This window comes from Osmia bicornis, chromosome 15 (genome assembly GCF_907164935.1).
Source record: "Osmia bicornis bicornis chromosome 15, iOsmBic2.1, whole genome shotgun sequence".
Taxonomy (NCBI): domain Eukaryota; kingdom Metazoa; phylum Arthropoda; class Insecta; order Hymenoptera; family Megachilidae; genus Osmia; species Osmia bicornis.
In genome coordinates, this window is record NC_060230.1 from 3,310,437 (window position 1) to 3,324,735 (window position 14,299).

Consider the following 14,299-nt stretch of genomic DNA (forward strand, 5'->3'; position numbering starts at 1 on the left):
AAATTACCAAGTAATGTTTCATATTCCAGTCACCCTCACAGTTTCATTTCCCATGGAATAATTGCACCGGTGGTCCTGTAGGAGAACAAAATCACGAGCAAGGCTTCTCGGTTTGAATCAAACTTTCCTTCGAAGCTCGAAATCGTTGTAAACTGTGTAGCGAACAAAGAGGTATACCTACCTGTACACCGTTCGAGCATTAATTCTCGATGTTCGCGTGCAGTTTCAAATTCCGATCCCCCTCCTCGCAAATATTTCGCTCTCGTTTAGTCCGGAATCCGCGTTATCGATCCGAAAATGTTCCAACTGCGAAGCCCACGGTCGCATGATTTAATTTCGCGTAATACTGCTTCAGGGGATCGCTTGGTTCTCGCAATATCGCAATTAGAGAAGTCTGTGACGAACTGGGAAACAGGGAAAAGACACGGGTTAATATCGGATCTCTCGTTAATCACGGAAACCGAACGCATCGTCGATGAAACGCAACGTGAGAGTAGAATTAACCCTGGAATGACCAATAGAGGGATGCTTGTTAAATACACTAAATTCGTATTGTTATAAAACTGAGCTTAAACAAACATTAAAGTAAAATAAAAATTTCGATGGAATGCAATTTCCTCTTTATTCGCTAAATTTCGAGTAGCGAATATTTGAATGGCTGTCTTGGATAAACAACGATACAGCACACAAGAGTAAAACAATCGAAGAGTAGAATGGAAGAAAAACATAGAGGAGACAGAGGGATCCTCGTTGGCTGTAATGACTGAAATCGCCGGGAGGGTTGCAGACCGTTAAAGGGAAGAGGAAGTATTGTAATTACGCGATCTTCGCGAGAAAAGCGAGGGAGGGGAAACGATAGGAAGGGGATGACGATTTCAGAAGATGGAGATAAATGGAAAGGAAATGCGTGATACCGAACAGAATTCTCCGATCGATTTACAGCAATTATTTACGTATCTTTCAATATCGATGCAAAATAATTGATCATTTAAATGAAATATACTTTGAAAAATTAATTTTACTTGAAAAGAGATACGATTCGATTGTTAAAATATGTTGGTGATGCTAAAAGTGTGATTAGTTCGATACCATTCGTATTGGCATTTCTATAGAACCGAGTGAAAAATCTCGTTTCGTTTGTGCATCTATCACAGATAGTCGCTCAAGTAACACGAGAGCTCGTGTACCTTTACAAAAAGTTGCATCGGTGTCCACAGGTGTGCCGGGCACGAAAAAGCTGCAAAACAAAGCCTGTTACGATGCAACAAGCCCATAACTGCATATACAGAGGTTTATGTTTTTGTTTTTGTGATTCGGATGCTACCAGTTTGCAACAATAACTTATGTCACGAACACTTCGTATCCTTTTTAGTTACTTAGATTCTATGGTTGTATGTTGCTAATTTCAAAATACATGAAATATTAAATTCCACGTGTTGCATCATGATAAAATTGTACTTATATATTAATGTTCCAAGTAAATTTCAATTATTGCCAGCGGTTCATGAATATTTAACAAATAACGAGTTGAATTTTTATTTAGAAGAAAGTAATTTTGGTTTGATGAAGCTATTATTTAAAGACAAGAGCAATGGCTACTATAAAGCTTCACTTTTTTATGGTTAATATTCAGGAAGGATCGCTGGTAAGTGTCGAGTTTCGTTAAACATTAAATGAGTCCCCATCGAGATTGAAATTGTTGCAAGTGCAAGCCAATTAATCAAGTGGAAACCGAACCCTACGATATACTTCGATACCTGTAGGGAAGCCGTAATTTGCGCTCGCATCAGGTAACCGTCGAACGACCACAGCAAATATCGAGGTATACCTCGCTAAATAAAAAAGTAACTTGATATTTCTGGCTAACAGGAATGCACGTATTGTGAATTGAAAAAAAAAAAATATGCAGCGACGATGAAATTATTTGAAAACGAGAAAACGCGAGGTAATATTTGCATTTACGGTCGAATGTTTCATGGAAGTACATATTACACTGATTTTTTGAATTTTTTTTTTATTTTATTGTTGAATTCTTTGTGTTTGTTAACTACCAGAGATGAATTTTCATTTGAAATTTTGTATCGGTTTACTAGTTAGGAATAATGGTGTTCGTAAGTATTTTATTTTATTTTTATACTTTTATTATAGCTGTGTATACATGATAGTACTGTACAAACACGAAACAGTTGTCGATAAGCAACATCCCAAAAGCTGTGCAAAGAATCTCAATCTTCTCGAACGTTGAAAAAAACCTTTTACAGCCTTACCATTTCTGGTCGAAAGCCATGAAATCCAAAAGCCATACCCTTAATCCTAGACAGCAATAGCCGTAAACGAAAATCCTGCCGGTCTAAAACGCGGATCGTTGCCTAGCCAGTGGTTTTACATTCAGCTTTCCTCTTTGGAAACAGCGAGCGCGATCGTGCGACAAACGAGCGGCAATAGGAGCACCGCAAAAATATAAATGTTAGGTCGGCGTAGGACGGGGGTTAAATCGGGTATCCGTGTATCTCTTTTTCGACCGACCATCCGTGTCACACGAGCCCTCCATCCCTCTGTGTTGTACGGTAGCTTAATGCACTGTGGCGCAACGACAAAACGCACTTTACGCACGTCAGAAAAATGAGGGGATTCGTACCGTGACGGTGGTCAGATACTTTGTAAACAATGTGTCCAACATGGTCGCGCGACCCACCCGTTTCGCGCCCCGTTTACAAACTGGATACGGCCATTTCGCGGCAATAATTCATCGGTTGGAACATTTATGCGGCTCCCCACCGACGCTTTTTCCGCGTCCCGATGCTCGCCGCCCGTGTTTCATGCAGTTTTGAAAAATGTTTTATTGCACCGTTCCGATCGTACACCCGTTTCGTCTCCAACACGATCCTGCTGCTACATTTCTCTCGCCCCCTCGATTTAACCCCCGTCGCTTCGATGAGAAACGACTTTACTTCTTGTCCCCCTTGTCCTTCCTTTTTTTTAATATTTTGAGTTACTTTCCTAAGTCAAAATATAGACTCCAGCTTGACGTAAAAAGATTTATAAATTCTAATTTGATTTCCATGTAATTTTCTATTTAAAAATTCTACTTTTAAGTTTCTCTATCTCATCTATAATTAATAAATTCAAATTAAAATTTAAATTTTGACCCGAACGTAGGCATAATTATAAAAATGACTAGTGTTCGCTTGAAGTATATTTTTTTGTTTTTATTATAGTATATTTATCATAATGAGGGAGAAATTTTTCTTTGTTTGGGTTACTTCATCTTACCTCGGTTAGTTCTTTCGTCGTTTCTTTGCTGGTGTATCGTTTGGATGAAACGAAGCTGAAACAAAGCAGATTGCTCTCCGAGCCGCATTAAGTCTCGGCCGCTCGTCGACCCGCGGCTTAATGACTTATCAGACGGGAAAATAGCGTGAAAGTGGATTATTCAAATTCTTCGCGTCGCGTATTATTATGCATGGAAAATTATCAGCGGTAGCCTCCGCCGGGAGGCGAGTTTGATTATGCTGTGAACGTGGTTTTTTGGAAAGCAGCGAGCTTTTTTTTTCTAAGCGAATTTGAGAAGAATGATTGTTTGGAATGCGAGGAGGCTTCGGATGAATCTACTTACTTGTTGGCTTATTCTTAATGGAGGTTCACCTCCTAATTTCTTGAAATAGGTATTTTTTTATTTTTCATATTTATTCTGTCCTGTTGGTTGTTTTAAACCTTGATATGTGCATCAACATTACAGCCGTCCATCTTAACTGTCACAGTGAAAACATCTATGCTTAGTACGACAACTGTGATAACTATATGGCTGACCTATACTACTGCTTGAAAGGAGTGTAGGTTATTCTCCCTGTAAAACCCAATTTTTAGCTGGGCTTGATTGCTTAAAAATAATATTACCGTGTATACCATTTATCAATTGAAGATTCAGGAAAATTAACAACATTTAGTTTCCAATATTCCTGGATTATTTCGCAATAAAGAGCACATATCAGTTACAAAACACGAATCTCTCTGAAAGCAATCGTTTCTCAATATCAGGATCCGTTTCGCGTAAAACGCTCGAGGGATTTCCGTGCCTGGAGCGTCCAGCAGAACTTACGATCCCTGGAAATCCAAATATGAAATCTGCGTTTCTGGGCTGACGCACGGACGTTTTTCGAGTCCCTCGATAATTCACCAAACACGTGAAATCGATTCGAAGCAGCGGAACGGGGGGGAAGGCCTTTTACGAGGTTGGCCCGTATTTACGTTACAGCTCAGGAAATCTACGTTACGGTTATGTCCGTGTGTTGCATCGATACTCGGGTGCACCGGAAACGGCACACAGGCAGGCGTGCTGGCTGCGTATCCGTATTGTTATGGCCGCGTTTCCGGTTGTTTGTCCTACGAGGAGACGTCCTGGCTCTACTCCTCGTCAGCAATGCACCCGTCGTTCTACAATGGTCTCGCGATAGCGGGCATGTTTTGTGCACTTTTCGGATCTATGTCAACACGCTCGTAAAGCTGTCTTATCGTGCTGACTACGCGGAAAATTGTTTGAACGGTAGAACGTCCGATTACATGTTCGATAATAATGTTGAGCAGTGCTGGAAGCTGATTTTTTCTGCAAGAATTTTAAAATAAGGGCAGATAATAAGAGACCCGCGAATTTTGCACGTTGATTTTCTTAGAACGATGGATCCATCGCTGAATTTGTAAGCACCTTTTAAATACCCCGAATAGTTTCCATAAAGGATGTATTATTCTTAGACGTATCGAGAAGATTGGTTCTGGTCGTGACTACGTAAATAGAGAAGGAACATCGCGTCGTTTATCGAGATATTTTTCTTTCTCGTTCGATGTTCATCGATAGGTTCTTTTATTTTAACGTTGGATATTATGGTTTTCAAGAGAAGCCAAAAGGTCTGGCCAGTTCTCGTTTGACGTTGAATCGAGCGGCGGTACATCGGAATCCTTTTTCGTTGCAATTCAGCAAATATTGACGTTCGCGAATCGAAATTTGCATGGACGGAGGGTGAAATTGGCAAAATATTTCTGCTCGTAAAAGAACGCTCGACGTGAAAATCGACGGCGAGGAAAACGGATGGACGAAGTCGCGTTCCTCTCACGGGAATACGACCCGTTGGTCCACGGAAAACTGAACGAACTCTTAAATTTAATATTACGCGTTCGATCGGTCTCAACACATCTCTGTCTTACTCTGAATCGAGTTACCGTTTGAGACGAAAAGGAAACGGGACGTTCTTGCCTTTTAATGAGACGAACGAACCCCAAGCTGTTTCGAACGTACGATTCTGTTTTATGATCCAGGTGTATGTCGTTTAATATTTCGCCTCTTCAAAATTCAACTGTTTCATTTGCATAAATATCCATTTTAATGATATAAAATTTGTTCGTTTCTTCAAAGGTTTATTTATGATCTAATATCGCTGAAAATATTCCAATTAAACAGTAGAAATACATGGAAGGGTTTATTCTGAACACGATTTGGTCGTTTTTCAGGGTCCGGTCGGGGAAGTGGGCGGCGTCAGGCTGCCGTTGCAATCATTACATGGGTACGGATCTGTGTTCATGTACTCGGCGTCGACGAGTCCCGGGGGTGGAGGTGGTCAGGGTGGCGGAGGCGGAGGCGAAGTAACCCTCCGCCTCCGCGAACCCGAGGACATTCCCGAAGAAGTTCTTGCACGCCTCGAGGACACGGCCACCCTCTCCATCTCTCTTCAAGGCGACGCTGTTCTCAGGCTGGGGGCGGCTGGCACAGGTAAGTCTTCTTTAATAAGCTGTTCTTTCGCTTCTGGCCCGTGGTCAAAATACAAGAAGAAGTTGAACTTTACAGAAGTTGATCTGTTATCCTGACTTATGATCCTTTTATTATATTTACCTAGGTTAAAGTTCATTGTTCCAGTTTTCAGAACAATAAAGAGAAATTAAATATCGTGTATCTATATACACGTCGATATAAATATCGATACGTCGATTATTTTCAATTTTTATAAATTTGATTTTGTCAAATAATTTTAAAAGTAGATAAAAAAGAAAACTGAAACATCTTTTACCTAGAATTAATTGATTAATCCTTTAATTATCAGGATATACAATGGAATCTATTTTTGAAATATGAAAAAACTGTCCGTTAATATATTAGTTGACAACTGAGCATGAATTCATAATTCAAATTTAAAAAAAAAGGAAAGGAAAAAGGGTTACAGTGGTTGGAGTCACAGGGCGACGATAAATAATTGGCTTATATGGTGCATAAATTCAGACAGGGTCGTAGCCTCTGTGAAACTTACCCCTGAATTTATTATAATGGGGATCGTCCCCTCGTATTTTTGGGATGGCAATTAATTTTCTCGTTTTCGAAGTGCACGCGTGTGGCCCCGACCAGATTAGCCGGCGCATTTGCACGCGTGTGTGGTCTAATGCAGAATTATTTAACTGAAATACGCCGATCCCCGGCTCGCATAATCGATAATACTTTCGCGCAAAGTATTTTTCGCTGATAAGCTGGCCATTTATTTCGTTTTATCGGCTCCAACGCTGGTGGCTAGATTTTCCTACAATTTGTGGACTCGGCTACTTGCGGCAGTATTTTTGAATAAATCTAGATTTTTATTAACCTTCAACTAGCCTGAATATTATGCACTGATTTAAATGAAACCTTATCAGAATCAGTATTTACATACTGAATAGTTAATGAAGTAGTTGCCAATTATATTCAAAAAAAAAAAAAAAAAAAATTTCTTTAACAATTTCTTTAAAAACTCCTTTCTTGACGGCGCCAGAATTATCTATCTTCTTAACGAAGATTTTCTTTAGTCATAGTAGAATAAGAACATTATTAATTATGGTCTCCATTATGACTGTAATTAATCACATCTCATAATTATTTCCAAGTCATCCAGAACTTAGAATAATTAAAAATCTTATCGTTTCATAGAAGTTTCGGAATTTTTCGAATCTTTTTTCCCCGATTCTTTTATTCGTTACCTAAAATGGTAGAATTATTCAGCAAAGAAACACAATTAAGTTCTTCACTCACAATAGACGAACCCGTACGATACCATACAATAAGTTGAAAAGCTTTGGTCGAGTTTCAGCGCAACTCGGCCGCATGTTACGTCTGTCGAAACATCATTAAACCATTACAAGCTACACGTTCGTCGAATTTTCCATTTTTCGCGAAAACAACGGACAAAGGGGTGGGGGGGACGGAAGCCGCTCAATGGTGAAGCCACGGCGTAGAGCGGGAGGGCGGGTAAGCGGGACGAAACGGATTAAAACTTTTATCAGAGCTTTCAAAGGCAGCTGGTCCACGGGACAGAGGGTCCTGCTCCGTAGCTCCGACGAAAAGAGGATTCAGGAACGATCGAACGTTCACTTCCGGACGATTTGTCAGAGCCGTGGAGGCGGCTGGCTCTCGCACATGCCGCGATAAATCCCGGATTTTCATAAGTTTCCCTGCTGCACACCCTGCTCGCCCATGGCCGAGCTTCTGAAAGCTTTTCGCTTTCGTGACCTCTGTTATCTCGCATTCTAAGCGTTTTCCTTTGAATACTTGTACTTAACAGTGTAATATTTGCAGTGTGTTAGGGTAGGGTTTGACGCCATTCTGAGGCATCTAATACTCTGATTAAGAAGTAAAAAATATTATCATAATTATTTAAAGAGAATAGTTTTAAAATTTCTTAATCTCATTGTGTGTTCATAGTGTTAGTTCCTTTCATTGAATCAGTGTTAATGTTCCTCGTTACCATTGTTATCGAAAAAAAAAGGGGCTCGAGAAGGAGCAAGATTTATCGAAGTTGCTGCTTGTTAGCCTGCCGCTTTACACTTTCGGCGCGAGGCGGGACGAGCGGAAAGGTGTGGATGGCGCTCGAGAGCCGCGATAAAGGCGCTAGCAATTGATTAAGAGGGTCGTTTGTGCCAAGGAAATGCTACTTCAAACGCGGCCCCGATCCAAGCCGCTTTTCAGGCCCCTCCTCTTGCCCCTCTATTCTGCCGCTTTGATTCTTTTGTGCTTCGCATCGCGTCAAAACTTCCGCGGTAATCCGCTCGCTGGGGAATCGTGCAGCCGCGGGTTTAGCATTTTATACCGGTAATCTGGCGTGTTTGCGAGCAACCCTCCGTTTCTGTTGGATTTCACCTTGCCTCTTCCATCTGTCTCTATGTCTGTGTTGCGTCAGCGAAGTTCGCGATGGTTACAGCCTGTTGCAAATTGCTCGAAACGAGGGATACGAGCAAACTATTTGCTATTATTCAATGATATTTTGTAGAAATACGAAAGGGTTTAATTTGGTATTAGATTACGATTAGATTCTTAATACAATATTTAATATACAGTAGTAAAAAGAAGGATTCCTTTTACGCGATATAACAGCCCATTCTTCAAGTAGGAAATCAGTGTAAGTAGTACGAATCGACATTAGTCAGGCATCGGCAGTAGACGCCGCAGAAGTATAGTCAGCCGCCTCAAATAAAGAAAGTAGAAACGAAGTTAAATAAAACGATGAAAAAGATCTATTATTCTGTTAATTAATACAGTAATATAGTTTATTAAAAAGTTTCACAGTGAGTAATTAATTTCACGGTTATCAAACGAGAAAACGCGGTATAATTTTCGCAGTTTACGGTTTCGAAACTTCAAATTCGCGCACGTATCCGGAAATCAATGGCGACTGTTCATCCGGAATAATCATGCACGTTTATGCAAACCCTCCGGAAGAATGATGAAAACAACGTAAATATGTTGGCGTTGCGGTTGCAACGTGGTACGCGAATTACTTCTCTGAAATTAATTTCATTAACGTTTCAGCAGCGAGGTAAATACTGAAATATATTTCAATCAGAGCTCGGCCTACAATTACGTGAATTCATTAGTCGCGTATTACTTTAAACATTTATTACGCGTTGGAAAATAATTCATTGGTATTCTGCTCTGATTATTACGTTCGAACGTTACAGAACTCCGATGAATAATTCGTGATCGAATGTTATTATTCACGGTATAATGGTTGTTTCATAGAAAATATACTTTTGAAGAAAGAAAATTGACAACTTTAAAAATAAAATCTTGAAACTCTAATTAGAGCTAGATTTATTTTCTTTTCTAAAAATTCTCCAATGAATGAACTCTTCAAAAATTCCCAGTAAGGAATTTTAAATAATCATCCCTGCCCACAACCTCCGTTCACTCTCCAAAGTAACAACCCCCGAGACTATCTGAACCATCTCTTGGAGGAGGTCGTGAATCTGCGCGTAAACGCGCTCGCCGCGGTGGAGTGTCGAAACGCGTGTAGGTGCCAGCCTTACCAGCGGTAACACCGTAAACCGGAAAAGAATGAAACTAGTAGCAATAAGGGCACCGCGGAATAGTGGTCGTCGCGTGGAGCAATAAGTCTGAAATATGCCAGCGTTTTATTCTCGCCGCACGAATGCCTGCGAGCGGCTAAGAAAAAGAGCACCGTGTCGCAGCCACCGTTGCAACGTGCATGGAAGTGCACGGAGATGGGGGTGGAAGAAGAAGAAGAAGAAAAAAAAAGAAACGTCTGCGGTGTGCACGGTTTACATGGCGAATTTTCGTGGAGCATGCGCGTATAACGAAACGAGAAAGAAAAGGGCGGTTTGGTTAGAGGGTGCACGCACGCGGTAACACGGGGATGGCGAAGAAAAATGAGGACCGGGGGGTAGTATGTACACGCGAGGAAACTTTGCGGCCAGGGCAATTCTCGTTATAACTTCGGCCCTGTGGAAACTTAAACTGCTGCCGACCGAACAGCCGGAACTTTCAACCGTTTTCCTGCTCGGGACAATCGTCCCACCTCCACAGACCACCCTTTTCAGGTAGATAGCGGTCTCGCAGAGGTGAGAGAACGATCCTTCGTTTTCTTCTTTTTCTACCCTTTTTCTTTTTTTTTTTTGTTCCTACCCTTATAGCACGAGTTAGTCTCTTGTGGAGGAATTTTCGAGTGTTGGTGATAGCGTCCTTGTGTTTGGGTGAATTTTTGTGTTCGTTGCGTGGGTGGAATGTTTAATTGTTGGAGTGGATGGTTTTAGTAGATTTCATTATTTATTTTGGGTAGGTTTTGTTTTTTTAATGGAAATATGCAAATGCTGTTTGTGCACTGTTCTCTGCTTTGAGAACAAAGTTTTGAAAAAGAGTGATCATTGTATTTAGGTAAATTTTATAATATAAATCTTCTTTGTCCAAACACTAATATAATTAAAACCTCGCTCCAGACTTTCGAAACTTTTGAAAAGGGAAAAGAAGTCCAATTTCAAATGATATTCGAATACGATTCGAGCTGATAGCCAACTCATTACTAATTCCGACGGCTTATCTGAAGTTTCGAATCCGATTCTCGTATCTCTGGTTGGCCGTATCTTCGGAAGATAACGTTTAATAGGTCGATCCCCTGGAACGTCGTACTTTTTCTTCGAACTGTAATCACTGATCGAATCTTAATCCCATGTGTACACGCGCGTCCCGGCACGGTTGCTAAAGTCACCAGGGGAGGCACAGGAGTCGTTATCCTGGCGTCACGTATTTAAGAGGGAATCGAGGGACACGTAGCTGACTTCGTATAGAACGAAGTTTTACCACGTTGATGGTGGTGATGGTGGTTGCACGTGTTCTGTAGCTATCGAGACCAGGAAATCGTCCAAGGGACCAAAGGGCGCGGAAGATTTAACCAGCTGGCTTGGAATGTCGCGTCGCGCGAGAAAGCACACGTCTCGCTTCGTTAAAGCTATTCAACCTTTCCGAGATCTCCTCGCTGATTCGTTCGTAAATTCGAGCAGAAAGCTTTGCTACTTCTTTTTCGTCTTCGTGCGAGCTCTTTGCCATTTTCCAGGCATCACTTTCGTCTCTGTTTTACGATAACGTTTATTCAGCGGGGAAACTTCGAAAGGTGACTTCGTTGTTGGATTTCAGTTGAAAGGGTTGTCGTGTGCTTCGAATATTGCTTTGATTTGATCAATTTGTTGGTATAGATTCAAACTGAAAGCACTCGAAAAATTGGCACTTAATGTACTAAAGGAAAAAAGGAATTTTGAAATTTCACTTTGATAAAAGAACAGCATCTATGTGTACGTTGAACAACAGGGGTGAATTTTGCGAGAGGATAGAAACGTTCGCTTTGGTCGGTAAAATTATTGTGATACTCAGCTGGGTGGCAAACGGCACTGCTTCCCTGCCGTGGCCACAGACGAAGCTACGTAAATTATGAACGCTGTTTGACTTCATGCCAGCTACACCCCATAACCGGTGACCAACCCTTCCCGATGCTTGGTCGGTGGTTGGTGTGCGTGGGTGGCTGCGTGCACCAACGAACAGAATAAATTCTCCGTGGAACGATGTTGTTGTATACTGCGCTCGCGATCACAGCTTGAAACGACGCGCTTTTCTCTGTAGTTCTCCGTTTCGTTGCCAACTTTCTAAACCCTTTACAAAAGCACGTCGAATCGTTCGAGCATTCGGTCGTGCATCAGCTTTTTTGCGATTCTTGTTGCTTTATTTTTGCTTTACTTTTGGCACTTGAAAAGCCGTCACAAAAAAAAAATATATATATGTTAACACATTATCATGAAATTAAGTAAAATTTATTTTTCTCTATGATATTTATTGCTTGATTAATTTTTCATAATTTACAACAATGCGAAAAGTGGCTATTTATAATTCATAATATTTTATTGACCCTGTGTTGAATTCTACAACGAGAGGTTTACTGTCATTTGTTAAATGTTAAGCAAAATATGTCAACTCGAAGATTGGCTTTTCCTGTGACGTCAATTGATGTCCGAAGCGTGGCATTCTTTGGATAGTTGACGTAAAATGACGCCCACAGGCTCAATTTAAACCCACTGAAATCGAGACCGCGTGAAAAAATAACCGCTTGCGTTGTGCTTTGTCTGAGTCACTTTGTGAATCAGCCAACGACACAGCTTGATATATATTCTGCGAACTATTAACGTACCCGGCGCTGTTTTCAAATCACTTTTTGATTAATGAACTTCAGTAATCCTTTAATAAATCTCGAACACCAACGCAGAAGTATCGATACAATAATCAAAATTTCTTTTTGATCAAATGATCTTGCACCCGGTAATAAAATAAAGAAAGGAACAAGAAGTATGTAATTGCATCGAGAAAATTCAAAGCAAAGAACAAACGAGATGTGTGTAGCCGATGGAAAATTAGCTCGGAACGTTTCTCTGCGCAAATTAAAGTTTATACACACGGCTGGATCCGTGTTTCTCCCTCCCGTGTGACTTCCCTTTCCGCTTCGAACTGTTTCACATCCCGTTGAAACGAATTCTTTTCCTGTTTTTCGCGGTGTATTCGGCAGCCGGCAGATTAATCCGAAAATAACAAGCTGCATGTAAAAGGGCCCCTTTTTCCTTCGATTCCTTCACAATTCAAATATTTGTCGTTTCAGAGGAACCGAATGACGAACCGTGTATGAAAGCGTAGCGTTCTGTTAATTAGAATCGCACAAAAATGTGTGTTTGTCTGCAAAATATAGATACCCATCTCTACTCCTATTTCATGATGGTATATTTAGGTTGACAACTCAATTCGCGACATTTTCCTCTTATACTGTTTTCTGAATTTTATTAATTGCTAATTAATGAAAATGCAGCAGAGGGTTATTCAGTTAAAGAAAAAAATTGGAAAAAGAAGGGTTACATGGTATTCTCTTCTAATTATTCGAGTATAATTTGACTCCCCGCGATATTCAACGTGTTAATTTTCACTATGGCCATCAAAGTGTTAATATAGAGTGGACGAGCTAAAATACGCGCTATTGCCTCGGAACAAAGACGTATAAACGATTCCAAGGGGAACTGGTCGTCGTTCGACGTCAGTGCTCCCTAGTCCCGTATTTACCGTAGCATCTCGTCCCTGGAGACCGGTTCGGGACGGGTTATGACCCGGGGCGAGTCGGTGTAATCGGCAGGGCAGAACGCGGATATGCGTGGGCGTGCGTTGACTGCGGCCGCACATGGCGCCTGCATGCCTACCGGCTACAACAGATGAGCTACGCCCGATACATATTTTCCCCGGTTTACCGCGATATTGCAGCTCCGATATTCACCTTTGGGACGACCCTACCCGACGATGCACGGGATTCGTGGATCGCCGCGATATCGGATAATAAGCCGATCCGATCGATTTTCAACCTTGTATTCTATGGCTCCTATGTTGTTTACCCGTATTATGGAGAAAGTTTTGAGAATTTAGTTAATTGAAATTTTTTCCATCGAAGTTAATTCTCTTTAGGATGATGGAATTGTTTCCTATTATCCAGGGAGAAGTATCTTCTCCTTTTTACTTTTTAATGAAAAATTGTTGTATCATTATTTGAAGAGAGTGTTCTCTAAAAAAAGCAGTTGAAACTAGGGAAGATTAGAAAATCAGGACGTTAAGTGGCAGGAGAGGCGTTCAGAGAGTCGCAAGAACGACATTAAAGGAGATTTCAGCGTTACTGCCACCGGAGATGATAGCAATCTTGCGATTATTGGATCCATTTACGGCGTGAAAACCCTTGCCGAGCAGAATCTCTCCTCGTCGCTTGGCCTCATAGGTGTGAAACCAAGCGCAGATCATCGCATCAATCAAACGTTAATTACATGTAATCCCTGATCTGCTTAGCTCGATGAATCCAAACAACATCAACTGTGATGCGGGTGTTTGTGTTATAAGATAGAATGCATGTATGGATTTATCGTTTGAACTGGGTTAATCGTGTTTAATCAGAGCTTTTGGAAATATTATAGACAGTTTGCATTTATTCTTATTTGGTCCACACTCCTGACAGATTTATGTGGATACCTAGAGATTTAACACGTTTAGTTATAATAATTACAAGAAATATGCCAAAGGCAAAAGAACAATTAGCAAAATACATTTTCCATGATACATTCTTCGTCCATTTTTATGTATTCACGCGATCTACTGTCAGCTTCCCAAGAAACTCACAAAATTTCTCTGAAAATGAACCGATAGAATTGCGAAACCCAGCGAACCATCGATCCCGGTGGAATCGTTCGAAAACCGAGGCTTGGGGTTAGAGATTCGAAGGGTAGTTCCGGTAAAATATTTTAGCCTTGGCTAAACTCGTTCCGCGTTACGACGTAATGGACGCATTCAGCTTAAAAGCGTGATTTCGCCGGTCAACGGCGAAAGTTATGGTCCGTAATTGAAGGTACGGTAACAAGAGTTACCAAGAGAGAGAGAGAGAGAGGGTGGCGGGGTTTCAGCCTCGGGAACGTTTGCGAAAACTACGAACCAGGGAGG

General features: G+C 41.1%; 1 protein-coding gene across 3 annotated transcripts in view; it reads left to right on the top strand.

Annotated features, from left to right (window-relative positions):
• LOC114882871 overlaps positions 1-14,299 on the top strand; it is a 241,669-nt gene that overhangs the window by 102,330 nt on the left and 125,040 nt on the right. For all 3 annotated transcript variants that reach the window (XM_029200001.2, XM_029200002.2, XM_029200003.2), the window contains one exon: positions 5,503-5,761. In XM_029200001.2, the coding sequence (XP_029055834.2) occupies positions 5,503-5,761 (259 nt within the window). The remainder of the gene's footprint in view (positions 1-5,502; positions 5,762-14,299) is intronic.